The 16,980-nt window shown below is 46.5% G+C and overlaps 2 protein-coding genes across 4 annotated transcripts in view; one reads left to right on the top strand and one right to left on the bottom strand.

The window, feature by feature from the left end:
* Window positions 1-643: 643 nt before the first annotated feature.
* On the bottom strand, window positions 644-3,742 carry LOC147727759 (uncharacterized). The gene is made up of 2 exons (XM_086963678.1): window positions 2,611-3,742; window positions 644-801 (listed from the first exon to the last, which is right to left on the bottom strand). Exons 1-2 carry the CDS (start codon window positions 3,740-3,742, stop codon window positions 644-646), a joined length of 1,290 nt encoding a protein of 429 aa, XP_086819804.1.
* Window positions 3,743-11,816: 8,074 nt separating this feature from the next.
* RUFY3 (RUN and FYVE domain containing 3) overlaps window positions 11,817-16,980 on the top strand; it is a 420,608-nt gene continuing 415,444 nt past the window's right edge. For 2 of the 3 annotated variants that reach the window (XR_015309343.1, XM_086961772.1), the window contains exon 1: window positions 11,821-12,185. Coding sequence is in view for 2 of the 3 variants with exons in the window: in XM_086961772.1 (XP_086817898.1) it covers window positions 11,858-12,185 (328 nt within the window). In the remaining variant the exon portion in view is untranslated. Of the gene's footprint in view, window positions 12,186-16,980 lie in introns of all 3 variants that reach the window. The other variant, XM_086961767.1, reaches the window with a different exon arrangement.

Below are 16,980 nucleotides of genomic sequence, written 5' to 3'. Positions count from 1 at the left end.
GTTTTCCTTGATGCATCACCCTGAGTTTCGCTGGATACAGGAGTGCATAATCTATTTTCACCGCACGCAACTTTATCTTGACTTCTATAAACTTGCGTCTTTCCTCCTGTACCATGGGTGTAAAGTCTGGATATATCGAGAAGGTGTTACCATCATAAGAAAGTGTCTGCTTGTTCCGCACTGCGCGCAGAGCCACGTCTCGATCTCTATAATTCAGCAACCTCGCAATAATGGGCCGCGGGGGTTGCCCGGCGTCGGCTGCGGACCAAGCGATCTGTGCGCTCGGTCTACAATGAACTGCGAGGAGAATGCTTCTGTACCAACAGCTGCCAGCAGTAACCGCTCTATGTATTCTTCCATTCTAGCAGTCTTTGTCGATTCTGGAATTCCACTAACGCAGATGTTATTGCGCCGACTGCGAGCTTCCAAATCCTCATTTTTGGCCGCTATCGTTCTTAAGAGTTTGTCCATCCTTGTTAATTGTGTAGTATGACTGGCAGTGATGTCATCAGCATCAGATATGTGCCTTTCCGCCTCTTTAAAGCGGTCTTCGTGTCCGTCGAGTTTGTGCGCTATAGCATCCATCCTGGAGAACATCCGATCCACCACCGTCCACCACCGTTGCAAATCCCTGACGGATCTCCTACAGTATGTTGTTGATATCCAACGCTTGCGCTGTGGCCCCTCCGCCAGTATGTGCCTCAGTCTCCGTCTCTTGGCCATCCTGTACAGCCTTATTCCCTTTCTTTGCTGCATCAAATTTAAGCTTGGGCTGGCATGCGTCTGGCTTCCCCATACCTCCTACCGTGTGCAAGCAGGTGATGTATCACACTTGTTTCCACTGGTCTCCCACTTTCCTCAACTGTGCTCTAGTTCTTAGTGCAGGGGTGTGTGCGTGGTCCGGCACCGCGTCTATCGACCTTATCAGGGGCAGCCCAGTGACCTCCGCCTTCCCGACCAGTCCTCTTCCGACCGCCACCCGTGAGCCTCCAAAATGGCCTTCCGCTACTGCCTCCTTCTGGTGATACCTTTCGCCCATCGCATCCAAGTTCTTTGGGTGCCTTGGATCTCTGTATGCCAAATGGCAGCTCCGGGGTGCCCCCCCTGCGGGTCTCACGTGCAGCCCTGTTACGTTCAGTGGCCCCGTGCTTCTCCTCAGCACACCCTCTGCAGTTCACTAATCCTGGGGCTAGTAGAACCCAGTATGTCCAGTGCCATCCGATGGGGAAGTGGACTGCAGTTCCAATAGTCCCCTGGGTTCCCAGCGCCTCCCCGCCACACGCAGCAGCAAGTGGGAGTTTGCAGCATACCACCACTCCTCCTTATTTGGCCCCTCAACAGCCTCTTGCAGCACTCAGAGGTGTTGTGGCTGGCTGGTGCTCCTGTAGTCTAGGCACAGTGCCCCTGACAGGAGTGCAGTGTTCAATCTCTGTGCTGGTGGCAGACAGCTTCAATGTGCACGCTACGTGGGGGGGAGGGGATGGGTCCCGACTCCCGACAATGCTCCGTCACTCTGCCTCACTATTCCTTGGGCTCTCAGTGGCATCAGCACCCTTCACTGCAACGCTTGCCCTCGGGTTTATTGTCACCCGCATAGACCCTCGTCGCGGTTCCCGCGATTCTCCGGGCGGGGCCCGCTAAATGATGCAGCACGCTCCGGTTGCCTGCTCTGATCCACAAGGACCGCAGTCTTGGTCTCCCTTCACTTCGCGCTTCTGGTGTGTTTCTTGGCAATCCTCCCCCACATGTCGCCTGTGTCTTACTTCAATAGTGGGCCGCAGATCTCCACGCGCTAAACACCGGGTAGGCATCCTCACTATCTGGCGGCTGCCGGTCCAGCGGCCTAGGATCCTCGTGTTACGCCTCGGACTGGTGTAAATGCGGCGGCCGCTCCACAAGTCAACACAAGTTCAGCAGCTGACGCGGTCCCACCTCACGGTGCCTGGTGCGGCGGCTGACAGGCACCGATTTGCTTCCTTTTCGCTCCGATCCTAGCGGAAGGTGAGACTAGCAGATCAGCCAACTTTCAGCGCTTTTTATAAACATATTCTCAGGATAACTGCAGGATAAAAGTCCCATGGAGCAGGAGCCTCACGGCAGTGCGGCCATTCTGCTAGTGCGCCCTCTAGCGCCCCCAACTCATGCCATCCTTGTATGCCTTAGAGGCGAACGCTGGACCCTGATCCGAGTGGAAGGTGCCACAGGCAAAAATCCCTACAAAGATACGCAGGTCTCTTATGACAGTTCGCGAATCAGCACTGGGGTGTGGCCATACCCGAACAAAGCGTGTGCACGAATCAACTGCAACTAAGATGTACTTATATGCAGTATCAGAGGAAAAAGGACCGCAGTGATCTAAATAAACACAACCAAGTGGTCTATTAGAAATGTACAACTGTGTCTGTGGCGGACGAGTAGCAGTTGAAGGCTTTATCTGCTGACAAATGTCACATTGAAGGACATAGTCTCGCGTCTGTTTGTACAGTCCCCGCCACCAGAAACTTTGTTGTAACTGAGATACAGTAGCTGAAACGCATGCATGCGCAGACGCAACACCCTCGAGGGCAGCTGTAATCAGTATGGACCTGCGGTCCGCATTGGGAATCAAACTTTCACCAACGTCCGGTATTTTCACATAAGGAACTTTATCAGGACTTAAATGATAAGAATACTTCGAAGGAAACCCCTTAGGATATTTACTTCCCTTCTCAGTAGCGGCAACAGCCGCCAAGATGTCATCATCAATCTTACTTTTGGAACGTGTAACCGCTGCAACCAAATATGTCGATACTGCTGTGTTTGCTACCTCATCGGCCAAACTATTGCCAACAGCGTGAACTCCCACACGTTGATGACCAAGAGTATGAATTACATACACGAGTGGCAGCTGCTCTTTAAGTTCAGCCACTAGAACCCAGATCATTTTATGTTTTATTGTGCTACCTTTGGAATCATGAAAATCATTCTGAGTCCAAAAGAATAGGTTTTCATTGTAAGACTGGACACAGTAGTAAGAATCACTTACAATAAGAGTAGTCACACTAGGATCAGCGTACTCCAATGCAAGCATCAGAGCACGGAGCTCTGCCGAATGTGCGGTACAGTCACCTAATGTCTGAGTATGTACGACATCGGACTTGAACTCATCATTCACCATGGTACCTACCACAATGGCGGAAGCTGAAACGTATGCATGCTTAGACCCATTTGCAACTTGCGCTGAACCCTCAGTGTAAATGATACAATGGAAATCCTCCAAAGGGCGCATAGTCAATGGTGCAGGATGAACAAATTCATACTGCAAAAACTCTTGTGACTGCAAGGAGGCATAAAAAACAAACGTGACATCCAGAGACGTCAATGATGCAGCCCATTGTATCCACCGTGGGTGCAAAGCTTTCGAATTTGGTTCACTGGCTTTCGTCACTGCCTCTAGTGCAGGATATTGGGTAACAACCAACATGCGTTTTCCCTGTGACAGTGCAAGTTCCTTAAGAATCGCCATTTGCACTGCTGTCAAAACTTTTTCCACAGTGGAAAACCGCATTTCAGCCGAAGTGTACAAGTGTGACTTGTAAGCGATAGGCACGGTGTCACCTTCGTTAAAAGTAAGGTATATGAAACCCACCGCCCCAGGGATAATTCTTATCATGAGGTTGGTGTGGTTATCACGAGTCAGTAAGAATTTAGATTCTAGAAGATCAGCCTGCAAAGATTGGAAAATGGCTGCATGTTCAGGCATCCAGCACAATTTGGGAAAAGTAGGTTGTATCAAAGCATACAAAGGCTTGATACGCTGGGCATATTCGGAAATATATGTACGCCCGAAATTCAAAAATCCCAGCAAGGACTGTAATTGTTTCAGTGTTGTAGGAGCGCGCAGCTGTGGGCATTTCTCCAAGAAGTGAGGAGCTAAACCTCGACCTTCATTGTTGAGCTCATAGCCCAGGAACAACACTGTGTACTCTGCAATGTGAGACTTTGCAAAGTTGAATTTGTAACTGAAGTCCGCAAAGTTACAAATAATGCAGTTAGCGCGACACAGATGCGCCCAAATCTCGTTGTCTGTGAGATAGATGTCATCCACATAGGAACAGGCATCTGGGTCCACTCTCTCCAAAAGAGAGACAATGCGGGCAGCAAACACACGCGGACTATTCTTATAGCCCATGGCCAAGCGTTTAAATTGGCGATGTTTGCCGCCACTGGTAAAACTGGTCCATTGGGAACTTAGACCAGAAAAATTGTGGGCAAAAAAAACGTTGGATATGTCAAGTGTGGTTTTAAACCTTTTCCGCACAAGACCATCCATTAAAGCAGAGCCGTGGGTATTCTGTACTGCACAGGTACCGCAATGCGAGTTTAAATGCCGGTAATCCAATACCAAACGGTTCGAACCGTCAGGCTTGGTCACAGTAAAAAGTGGGTTATTCATCGGTGACACACAAGTTTCAATCACTCCTTGATATTCTAATTGTTCAAGGATTTCCGCCACGGAAGCCTTTGCTTCTCACCATATGGGATATTGAGGTTGAGGCTGTGCCATAGACCATAAGGGAATCTCGTGGTGCGGGGAAAATTTATCCCAACCACAGTGAGTACGGTACAAAGCTGGCTCAAGGGCTTTAGCTCCTCTTCTGCAAAATTCAGCGCATGCTCCTTAGACACTGTGTGCGCGAAACTAGGGAGGATTACCTCCTCCCCCCTCGGAGCAGTAGGAACAAAAGGTGGGGACCAGTCAGCCTCCGCTAACAAGATGTCATAGGTAGTTGTAAGATTTTCCCAAAATACCCCTTTTATTGTATGTCACTTTCAATTAAAAGGACAATTCCAAAAAGCCTATCAGGGGGAGCTACTCTAGTATCAGCTGTCCTACAACAACATATTGGTCAGTCGCTGTCACCTTCAGTAGTGGACGCAGGGCTTCTCGTACTATGGTAATCTCCGCCACGCTGTCCAACAACGTCAGTGCCCATGTCTTATTCCGAAGCTGCGTTCTCACTATCTGTGGCATATCTGGCTGTTAAAGTGGCAACTCTCTTTTCCTGAAACTGGGGTCTTTTCTGTGAAGAATTGTCCTGCTTGCCTTTTCCGTCTTTCGGGCGGGGCTGGTCGCGACTCTGCTGGCCACCCCGAACTCTGCCGCCGCTTCCACCACCGGACGAAAAGGCTGATGTGTCCTATAAAGAACGAGGAGAGCGTTTATCAGGAACCTGAAATCTATCAGGCAACTTAATCGTAGTGCGGTCGCGCAAATCATAAACGAGCTCAGTAGACGCAGGCACTGGTGATGGGGGACGGGACTCCAGTTTCTGTTGCTGTTTCCCCTGTTTTTTATTTCTGTTCCAATTTTTCTTTGGAACTGTGGGTTGAACGTCTGATTCAGACTTCGCACACTGAGTTTGTTTTTTATCTTCAGCAGAAAAGGGCTTGACACCTAAACTATTGCAGCCAATGGTTTTATAAGCCGCCGTAATAATTCTCTGTAACTGTCGGGGTTTGTCGGCATCACGTAAGGCGTTAGCCACTTGAAATTTCACTGCATCTCCCTTTATATTAGAAAGGACCAGATCGGAAACTCCATCAAATGAGCCCACGAGTCTCATTCTCAACTCAACCTCAGCCTCCGGTCCGTGTTCGTCCTGAACACGCTTAATGACCGTCGGAAGGACAGTCATTGAGGGAGTGCCGAAGCACCTTGTGTACACTGCCGCAAAAATCCTACCCCATGACTAGCAGTCACCGGCTTCTGGTACCAAGTCCTTGGGTAAACTAATTTTAGGAATCCTGTGTTTTTCTACCGGGGGCGAATTAGGAAATACTACTTCCAGCTGGTCAAACTTCTCGGCAAGCCAAAAAGGCATATCATCCTTATCCTGGGGACGCTTGCCCATAACCGCATTGACCATCACAGGACTAAGCTCATTCCGCTCGGTCCAGCTGGAAGGGCCGCAACACCAGGGGCCCCACCCTGGAAATTGCGGGTAATATAGTGAACTAGGGCCCGAATAACACTGATAACTGAGTTATACAAGGTCCGTAATTCAGCAACGGGGACTAACCTCGCACGAGGATGCGGGGTGAATCCAGCCAAAACCAGCCAAGAAGCGCCTGGAATGGACAAAGGACCCAATCTAATCGCCGTTACATTGTGGGGAAGGGCACCATCAAACCAAACACGGTGCTGCCATGCAGAAATCGGAATGTCCTGTGTCCTATAAGGAACATATTCCAAGGGCACAGCAGGGTGAGTGTAAGTGTTAAACACCTGAGTAGCCGCCTATGCTGCAGGAAACATCACCCATGAGTGGAAAATCTCAAATGGGTAAGCAACCTCAGCACTCACCACCAAAATAACTGCAATGCCCTCCAAGCCAACGTTATAGGCCTGCAAATGCTTGCAGACCGCAATGCGACTATGCTGCGGTATGTCAACGTTAGCCATAGTGACACAGAGAAGAAGAGGTACAATGTAAAACAATGTAGCACAACTGGGTAGTAATTCAAAAGGAAACCATGTTGAAAGATTCAAGCTTGAAAAGACCTATGTAACTATAGGTAGGTTTGTCCGACACCACTGTTATCCGGAAAAAATAGTGAAGGGGCTAAGGACTGATAGAAGTACTACCAAGATTCATGTAATAAGACCACCATCGTTGGGCGTCATGTAGCAGGGATTCTGCTCCTACACAGAACTGTTCATAGAGACTTGGATCCTCAGTGAATTAGGGTGTGCCAAAACTCACCTTAGTACCCAACATCCCCTACCAGACTAGCATCAGTGTCTCATTGGCTCTTCCATAACACCAATGATTAGACAACCCAGAACATGGAACTTACATTACCTCAGGCAATGTGGAACACATGAACACTCTTTCGTTATACTATCATACCAGTCCCAAACAGGGAGTAAATGAAGACACGTGCCAGTTTGAAATGTTTATTTTGCTGTGTTCTCATGCGCAGTATCTTAGCTAATACAAGAAGACAAATTATTAGCAACAAGATTATCAGAATAGTTACTATTCCATAAAATACAAAGGGAGAAAGCATGTTATAATGCTAAATGGAAACAGGTTTAAAATATACTTATATTTCACCCTCCCTTACTAACTAGTAGGTTATTTTATATCTACAGAAGGTGTCTTGGGATTACAAAGGCGGACCCATACCTCTGGTACTAGCAGAAATGGATCACATCAGATTCTGCACCAGTTCTCAGCATGCAAATCTTCTCCAAGTGTGTGTGATCATGCCTACGCAGTGCATTATTAAACGCGCCAAAATCAGAGGTGGCCACAGCTGCATATATGTTATGTCTAGAACGTGCGCTGATCAGTCCGAACAACAACCACTGTGTTGAAATAACCTTGAAGGCTTCAGCACTCACTGTTCAGACAAAGCTTACCAAGCAAGGCTGCTAATATAAAAAAACATATTATTCTCGTGTGAAGCAAAACACTCTGCTAAACTCTACACATTTATTATAATGTGTGCCGTGTGCAAAAGGCAGCAGAAAAGAAAAATGGCGTTTAAACTTCAATTAATCTCATGTCAACTTAATAAAGTGTGAATGCGAGGCTCAGCCCCATGACAGTTCCAGGCCCGGAGGCTGACGGCTTTGTAAGTTGAATAGCTGGACATTTATTTGTGATTGATTGATTGATTGGCTTTATTTCGATATATGCAATATCTTAAAAGCAATACAACAGATAAAATAGTCACAATATTTACAACATGTACAACACCTTTACAATGAAAAGGAATAAAAGCAGTGAGATGATTGAGAACCAATAAATACAAATAAAATTAGGATTAAATTGAGAGAGAAAGCCTTTTAGCACGAATCAACCAAGACCATTTAAAAAATTTAGACACGCCATAAACCACCAAGGCGGATGTGTCAGACAATAAAATCCGAAGGGCCACAGAGTGCTGACGAGTTCCTAAGAGTCTGCACAATGGTTTAAGCCATTGCCTCCTGGGAGCGGAATAGTCTGGGCATTCAAAGAGGATATGTGCTACTGTCTCGACCCGTTTGGAACAAAGGGCACAGTAGGGGGACGACTGGGAGGACGATTTCCACTGGGATACCAGGTCACTAACAGGTAAAGTCCCCATTCTAAACTTAAAATATAGGGCCCGGTCAAAGGGAATAGAAATCTTGTCGAGGTATGGTTCATAAGCCACCACGTCTTTGAACTTCAGAAAATCTGAGGTGGAATTACAGTGACGTGGGTCGACAATGAGTTCAGAATTGACCCAATCCCAGTAAATTTTCTTTAACATGGCTTTTGTGAGGGGCAGAGCGAGTATCCCAGGCATCACCTAGTCCCAGTTCACCAAAAGGCATTTAACATCCCTCAGCCATTTAATCCTGTGCCAGCCTCCCATAGCCATAACTTCAGACAAGGCCTTAGCATAGGAGGCAAGTTCGGGCACCCTCCAAAGCCGAGCCCACAAAAGCAAGGGACAAAGTCGTGCCTGGTCCGCGATTGATCTACAACCTAGATCCAGCAACACAGGTACTGTGGGTGTGCTCAGAGGGAGAGCCAACAGATCTTTCAGGATTTTGGACTCAGATTTTACTAATACATCCAAATTACCTGTGCCCCACAACTCTGCCCCATACAGAGCTGCACTGACCCCTCTGGCTTTGTAGATCTCCACAACTGGGGCGATAGGTTTTTTTGTGGAGGAGCGTTGTTCCCTAAGCAGCACTCCTCCCACCCTTTTGTGGTTAAGCAGCATCTTGTTTATATGCGGAGTCCAACTCAATGAATCACTAAGGCGAATTCCCAGGTAATCGAACCCCGATACCCTCTCAAGGGGAGCCGAGTTAAAAACGGGGGGGCGCCCCAGTTTCCCGGGAGGATTCATGATCAGGTATTTGGTCTTGTCAACATTGATCACCAATCCCCTAAGGGAGCAAAACTCTTGGAAGCGGTTGAGCAGTTTTTGGAGGCCCTGGGGGGTCTTTGCAATGAGAAGGGTGTCATCTGCAAAGAGCAGTGTTGGAATTTGTGTCCCTGCCCGGGAGGGTGCGTCTGCAGGTTCTTTAAGCAGATACTCAACCACACCATTCACATACAAGGAGAATAGGGTGGGAGCTAGCACGCACCCCTGTCGCACGCCCCTTCTCACTGGGATCCTGTCAGTTTTTTCCCCGTTCGTACCCCACCGCACCTGCGCATAATTGCCTGTGTGTAATTTTATCAGGAGCAATAGGATATAAGGGGACAGCCCTAGACCCTGTAAGACCCTCCACAATTCCTCCCTAGGTACCAGGTCAAAGGCAGTCTTGAGGTCGATGAATGCCAAGTAGAGACTGCCTTTGCCCAGCACCACCACCTTCCAGTGCAGTAGGACTAATCTAAAGGCCTGCTCAATAGTCCCAGTGCCTGAGCGGAATCCAGCCTGGAAGTCTGATAAGATGTTGTTTTCATCCGCCCATTGTAGAACCCTCCCCAGGATCACCTTCCCTGCCACTTTCTGAGATGAATCGATTAGGCTTATGGGCCTATAGTTTGCAGGGTTGTCCCGACAACCCTTCTTAAATATCGGAACAACCTCCCCCCTTTCCAAGATTCAGGTACAGGGGCTCCCCTCATGGTGGCATTTAATAATGTAGAACCCAGCTTCCCCCATTTCTTGAAATTGGCAAGTAACAAGTCACCGGGAATCCCGTCAGGCCCAGCGGCTTTAAGGGGCACCAGGGACTTGATTACGTCCTCCACTTCTCTAGCAGTAAAAGTGTTTCCCTCTATATCCATTGTGTGTTCCACTTGTGACCACGGGTTGGTGAGGGCCCCTTCAGCAGCGGTGTAGAGAGACAGGATGTGGCTGAACCAGTTCTGGGCTGGGATATCGCATGTCAGCAGAGAGTCAACAGGCCTATCCCTTGATCTTACCAAGCTCCAAAAACCCCTAGCATCCCTTGCCAAACTTGCAACCAAGAGGTCCGCCCAAAATTTCTCCTCCCACTCTCGTTTTGCTACTTTGATGGACTCGGAATAGTCCTTCGTAGCGAGCCTAATTGCAGCCTGGGATTTAGATTTAACAGCACCAACCAGTGATTTTTTCTTCTCCCTGCAGTTTTTAGTCAACCACCCCTGTACTTTGGGCGGTTTCTTCCTTTTGTCAGCCACAGGGGCCCTGCTGGGGAGAATGAATAGGTTGCTCAAGGCGCTGGTCAGTTCACAAAAGGACATAGAGACCTCCTCTGTCAATCCAGACAGTGAGTCCAATTTACACATTGCTGCGGCCAGGAGCACCCCTATGTCTGCCACTTTCTCTTTGGACAGAGTAAGCTTATTTGTGAAATGGCCTGAACAGGAAGCTGGGACAAGTTCCTTGGGACGTGTCCTGGGGTTTGACTCCACGACTCTTTCGATGACTTGGCATGGGAATGGGAATATGAGGTGTTGAGAGCTTCTGCCTACCCTAAATAGGCTGTTACAGGGGAAATATTGTCTGGATATTCTTCATTTACATGTGGGTGAAAATGATATGGCTGTGGAGAAAGGTCTGTCTTTATTGCGAGCTATGAAGAAGAACCTAAAGGAGAGCAAACCCCAGAGGTCAGGGTATTTTGTAGCATAACTGAGTTTATTCCTCTGAGAAATTGGAGCGGTGCCAGCAAGCCAGCAGCAACAGACAAGGCAAGGTGAAAAATAAACAGGGAGATGCAACATTTTTGCAGGAACAAGGGACTAGGTTGAGTAGAACACTCTGATCTTTATTATGATGCAGTGGAATTCTTTAGAGGAGAAGGGGTACATCTTTCTCGGTATGAGATGAAATTGTGTTTGATGCAAGTGAAGGACTTTTGGCAAGGAATTTGACAGTTCAGGGGTGAACTTGTCCAGCCAGGGTGGACAGAGGGGAGGGGTCAGAAAAAGTTAAGCGAGTGTATTTTTCTGGTGGTGATTGGCTCACAGGTTTGCAGGGCTTTAGAAGAGGTTATTGTTGCCAAAGGCGAACTAGGCTGAAAGGGAGAGTGTGAACAAGCTCACACCAGACTGAGGCAGGAACTGAAAGGTTATGTCATAGGAAATTCAGTTTACTAGACATTTATAGATTCACTCTTAAATGGTAGAGGAAGTTAAAAGTGTTACTATTGCAGGTGTGTATTAGATCATGACGCATATTTATGTGGGGGGCGGGACCTTAGGGTTGGGGGTTGGAATAGTAGGGAACAACATTGTATAGTGAGGCTTTCGTTTTGTAGGACAGTATGCCTAGGATAATGTGATGCACACCTGCAATAAAGTGACCTTTTTTACACACATTAAAGTGTCAGTGGTCTGTGCTCCTGCTCCTCCCCCTTTCACCCAACTTTGTAGTTATCAAATCCCAGCCATTATAACTCTGGTCTAGTTTGACCATGTATTGACGTTTATGGAGTGGGTGAAGGTTGTGTAAAGGTAATATCAAATAACTTGTGAGCAAATGAGTGGTAAAATGATGGTCTGTCACTCAAACGAAGGTGTTTGTTGACCTTTTAAATATGACAGCTTTTCGCCGGTGTGACAGATGTTTTCCCTAGGAGTTGCTGTTTCTTTACAATAGCAAACACTGCTTATCCACACCAGTCTACTAATAGATTTTTTTTTTACATCTGAAGAACAAAGAAAATATGAAAAAAATTCTCTGCCGTTGAAGGATAGGGCTGTTTGTCGGAATGAATTAAGGAACGGGACCTGAGATTTGGGACGCGCCGGCTCCGCCCCTGCCAGGTGCGGTGGTGTCGGCCGCCGGAGTTTGTGTACACTCGTAGGCCGGGGTGGGCGCGGCGCGCCGGGGGCGGGGCATGGCAGCAGCCGGGGAGCGCAGGCAGCAGGAAGCGGAGCTGAAGATGGCGGAGTCCCCGCGGCCGCTGGAGGGCTGGAGCGGAGCGACCATGGTGGGCGGCCAGCGGCGACGCGGGGACCCCGACGAGGGTGCCGGGGCCCGCTGCGACTCCCCTGTGTCGCCGCTGCCCCCGCCCGTCTTCCTGTACCCCGGGGCCCGCCAGCGCCCGCAGCAGGCAGCGTCCGGGAGCAGCCCGGAGCTCGGTGGAGGGCGGACGGCAGCGGCGGGGGACGAGGACTCCCCCCTGTCGCCCTCCTCCAACCTACCGCTACTGATGATGATGATGAACTACCCGGGGGCGCCCGGCGACCGAGCGGCGCTGTCCAAGAAGTGTGAGTACCGCCGGGCACGGGTTCATGGGGGGTACATGTGGGTCCAGCAGGGCGTCGTTGGGGGCATGCATTAATCCATGACCTGAGCAAGCGAGGACTGAAATTGCTTCCATTAGTATCGGACTGAAAAGAGGGCAGAGCAGACCAGACCCTCGTGCGCACAGAGCTGTCACATGCATGCATGCTGCCTCAGCTGAGTGTCATCTTGCATTGTCTCCTCCCCACTGCTGGCACCGGCCAGGGCATGGCAAGAGACCGTGTTTCCATAGCATCTGGTTTGAACTTAGGAAATACATTAAGTTAAAGAGATTGGAAACCTTATTCTAGTTAATTACGTTTTAAGCACTTTGGTTCGAAAGGGTCCTCTTAAAGCCTCAGTCACAATATCAAGAGAGTTCGCCATAAACCGCGATAGAAGCTGCAGTCGGAAATCGTTCACCGTGATGCTATTATAGAGGCGCTACTTTGGGTGTGGTGTTTTCAGAAGAAGGCAGACAACCAGATAGCTTTTTTTTTTTTTTTTGCTCAGATACTCGGAGTAGCTAGCGAGAGCACCAAGCAGTAAGGTTGCTTTGGGCACACTCTGGTAAATTAACTTTACATTAAAAGCAACAGTGTACACTGCCCAGAAAAGTACCAATCCATTGATTGTTTCGCACACAAAAGCCTCTTTCGTCTGCAAAAAAAAAGTATGAGGTCTAAAAGACGTTGAAATGTGGAGGGTGGAAAAGGAGACGAACTTTATAGTCTTCCACTGACTGCTCAGAGTGTAGGTCATTCTAGCGAAGTGAGCAAAATAATCAATTTCTTCATGAAAAGAATTGTCTTCCGTTTAGATAGGGGAGAGCTTTTAATATTTCAGCTTCATGGTCATTCAGTAGCTGCTCTTAGGAAATAATTGGCTACTGTATTCCCAGAGGCCAAACCGCTCCTCTCTCACACTTAATCCTCCACCACACTGCTTACCGCTGTGTCCCATAACATGATAATCTCACCCCATGATCAATATGCACGACATTGGAAGCACTTCCCACATAGGATCAAAACAATAACAACATCCTTCCAACCCTCACCGTAGACGATGTAGTGTGCTCCTTATGTAACCAAGTACTTCAGCAACCCACAAATATGTAGTAAGAGCTATATAAATTCTCCAATACAATATTCTATCCCTCTCAGCATAGAAATAACGCAACCTTCAGTCCATTCTCGGAACACAGGTTATCCAGTTCTTTTTATCAGTTGCAGGTATGTTCATTTGAAGGCCCTCAACCAGTCAAACATTGCATTCAGAGTTAGGTTTTGGGAGTTACGAGTAATGAAGGCTGGTGGGCAGGCCTATACTTGAGATACTGCACCAGGCGAACATTGGGTTTTCAGAAGTAAGGCTCTTAATTCATGCCTTGTGATTTGCACTTTTTTCCAATGCCTCTGCGTACTTTGTGAAATAGTAATAAAAATGTAATGGTCCAGCCCTGTTGACAAAAAAAAAACTAGTGTCAAACCAAGTCCAGCATTATTTTTTGACACTGGATAAATAGTTAATTTTCAAATTTCATAATGTACCTGTTTTGTTGAAAACAAAAGCTCCATCTTTTAAAGAAGCTCAAGCAATCGCTCTGAATTGGGCGACCTGCCCCCCTCATATACCCTACTGTTCTACACCACAAGGTTTTGGGAGCAAATGTGATAGTAATAACAATCTGTTTTTATTTCTTCTAGCCTGTGTTTTTTATTTCTTCTAGCCTATCTATTCACTCCACCAATCATGAATAAACTCAGTAGCCCCCACAACTGATCACACTCCACCTCAGTTAATACAGCTTGGTACAAAGAAACAGGCACATGGAGTGGTCTGCTTGAGAGCCCAAGACTAATCCCATTCACCAGCAATAACCACAAAAAAACCCACTGGATTAACCCCTATTCTTGGGTATCAAAGTAGCATGCTACTCGCTATAAAGTGTTTTAAGTGCCTCGTTGGATGTAGTAAACTATATATAAGTACAACTACAACAGGCCTTGAAAAATCTACTCGACTACTCGCAATTGCGAGAGCTATTTTTTTAGCACCTACTAGTCCCTTCTGGCCAGTAAACTCAGGCTGGAAATGAACTGGTGTTCTGTGTATTTAGAAAGTGAATAAGCAATAAAGATGCCATCAAATCTTGTTTTTATCTTGACACATTTGTTGTCTGTTCAAGGAAAGGTCAAATGTCAGTTTGTCTTTTAACTTATTGCTGTTTGGAAAATGAGGTTTAATTTTTTTTATTTCTTACAAGAGTTAGAGGGTTTTGTCAAGTGAGCTATCTGAAGATGTCAGTCATTTTTCTCTAAAACATTTTAAATAAATAGCCTGTACATTAATATCACAAATATTTCAAAATATATCGGGAACTACAAATGCACATTTTTTTGTAATTAAGAAGTGTGATGCAAACAAAGAGTTAAATATAGGAGCTAAACAAACCAAAACACTTTACTTGGTGATGTGCAAATGACACATATTTGCAGAAACTCTTTTTCCAAACATCATTGTCTATGCAATATATAGTTTATTCAGTAAAGCTGCATGTCATTGGGAACGTTTTTGGCCATTCAACAAAAAATATGCTGATTACAAATGAGTGTGCTACTACTTTGTGCTTTAGCTATGTATATATTAAAAGTGATAGTTTTTAAACATGGTTTGAGAAACATTCCTACCCCCGCTCTGATGAAAATGCTGTTAATGAACTAAGAGGCAAGTCAGGGTTCATGTGTATCCTATACGTGGTAATATTTGTATTATATATGAAAAAAAAGTTTTGCCTATTAAATCAAACAAGTTTTTTGTACAGCAGACATGCAAACTTTGACATCTGAAGGTGCTCTCGTGATAATGAAGAAAATTGCTCAATACATTAAATTATTTGCCCACGATCACATCATTTAAAACTAGTTTATGGGTCAAGAGCATTACAAATAGGTCAAGTAGATTATTTAAGTCACTAGCCCTGCAGGGCTAGTAGCTTTTTAATCATTTTTCGAGGCCTGTACAATAAATCTGGTATTTGTAAAGCGCAAACTACTCACCCTTACGGGTCTCTATGCGCTGGGGGCAGTCGTGGAAATTAAGGGAGCTTTTGCCCAGAGTCACATGGTGCTGAGCTGATCTGCCGCCGGAGCCGGGGATCGAACTGTGAGCCCTGTGCTCCAAAGTCAGCTGCTCTGGCCGCTGCACCACATCTCTCCACAACAATACAATTAGGTGTGGGTGGAACTCACAGAGTTTCACCCTTTGAAATTCTCAAGTTACATAAAAACTCAGTGGAGTTTCGCCAGCAGGTGTAAATATTATGTATGTTGTGCTGCTTGCGGTTGAAGTTAGTGCCAGTAGTACGAGCAACGCTGAAAAATCAGCGCAAACTTCAACATGTTTTGCACAAGAGTGTGCAGCCATTCAGTTGATTTTGCTGGTGTTCAAGTAGAAAATCTACTCGAGAAGCAGCCCTCTCTCAGCGACCACTCACTTTTGAAAATGGCGCTAGGAGACACCAAATCTCGCTTTTATTTCTAGAGCCTCGTGGGAAAAAATTCCACAACACGACAATTGGCAGAATTGGAGTTGCCAAATTCTTCCATTTCCGCAGGCGGAATGAAACATTTCACCCACCCTAAGCACAATGTAAGGAGCGAAAACCCCAACCCATCAATGAATGTATCTCACAGCAATCTGCCTATGGCGAGCACCTACTTCTGTGACTTTCATGTGAAAATGTATAGGGACAGGGGCAGCCTTTAGCACAGGTAAGCCGGGTCCACACCTGGGTCGTTGACATTTGTAGGGGCTCAAGGAGTTGTCTGCATGCAGATCATGCACCAGTCACTCTCTGTAATGGCTCCTGCAATTCAGCCTCCACTGTGTTTAATCATGCTTTTTTTCTTGTACAAGCTGCAGCCGCTCTATTAAAATACTCTTGTTCTCCATTCTTCTTACCACCCTGTACCCCTCTCAACTACAGGTTTTTTTAAATTATTTTATTTCTCATTTTATTGAAAACAAACGATAAAACCATATTACATACAATATAAATTATAAATCGCAAAGGAGAATGCAATCAAGAAATTGTCCAATTACCATAAATCTAAATCTAACACAAAAACTAATATCAGACTGAACTCAACGAAAAAAGGAAAAAATTATTTATGTTCACAGGGATTGATCGTGAGATATCATTACACAGTAGCACACACATGAGGCAGCAGCAAGCATTTGTAATCGGAGGCTGGTGGGATTTGACATTTCTGCTTTGTCCTATGTGTGCAATTAGTTGGTGCAATAGGCCCTTAAGTCTGAGCTTCGATGTAGTTATTATACAAACTCCAGAAGTTTTTCGGGTAGCTTCTGGGGGGAGCAATTCACTATATGCTTCTGCTTGTGTATTACAAAATACCATATCTCTAGACCATTGGGATAGAGATGGTGGGGGGCCTTGCGACCAGTGCATAGCTACTACTCTTTTAGCGACCAGAAGTCCCATATCGACCAGGCGTCTGAGGTTTTTCCTCAGTTTTTTGAGTAGCCCATTATGGCTAACAGCGGATCAGGTCTTATTGTTTCCTTTGTTATATCGCTTAATTTAGCAAACACTTGTAACCAGGAGCTATCGACAGGGGGACAGAGCCATGCTAGATGTATGAAGCCAACTTCACCCACTCCACATCTCTTGCAGTTATTTGTTTCATGCAATCAAAATCTGTGTAGCCGGACAGGTATGTGGTAAATTCGGTTGAGGAATTTGAATTGTATGAG

The sequence above is a fragment of the Lissotriton vulgaris genome, chromosome 3_1 (genome assembly GCF_964263255.1).
Source record: "Lissotriton vulgaris chromosome 3_1, aLisVul1.2, whole genome shotgun sequence".
Taxonomy (NCBI): domain Eukaryota; kingdom Metazoa; phylum Chordata; class Amphibia; order Caudata; family Salamandridae; genus Lissotriton; species Lissotriton vulgaris.
Note: the sequence above shows the minus strand (reverse complement) of the source record. Positions and strands in the feature narration are given on the sequence as shown.

Coding starts and splice junctions, on each gene's coding strand:
- LOC147727759 (XM_086963678.1), bottom strand. CDS start 3,742: ATGCCTGAACATGCAGCCATTTTCCAATCTTTGCAGGCTGATCTTCTA. Junction 802..2,610: donor AATACCGGACGTTGGTGAAA/GTTTGATTCCCA, acceptor TGCACACGGTAG/GAGGTATGGGGAAGCCAGAC.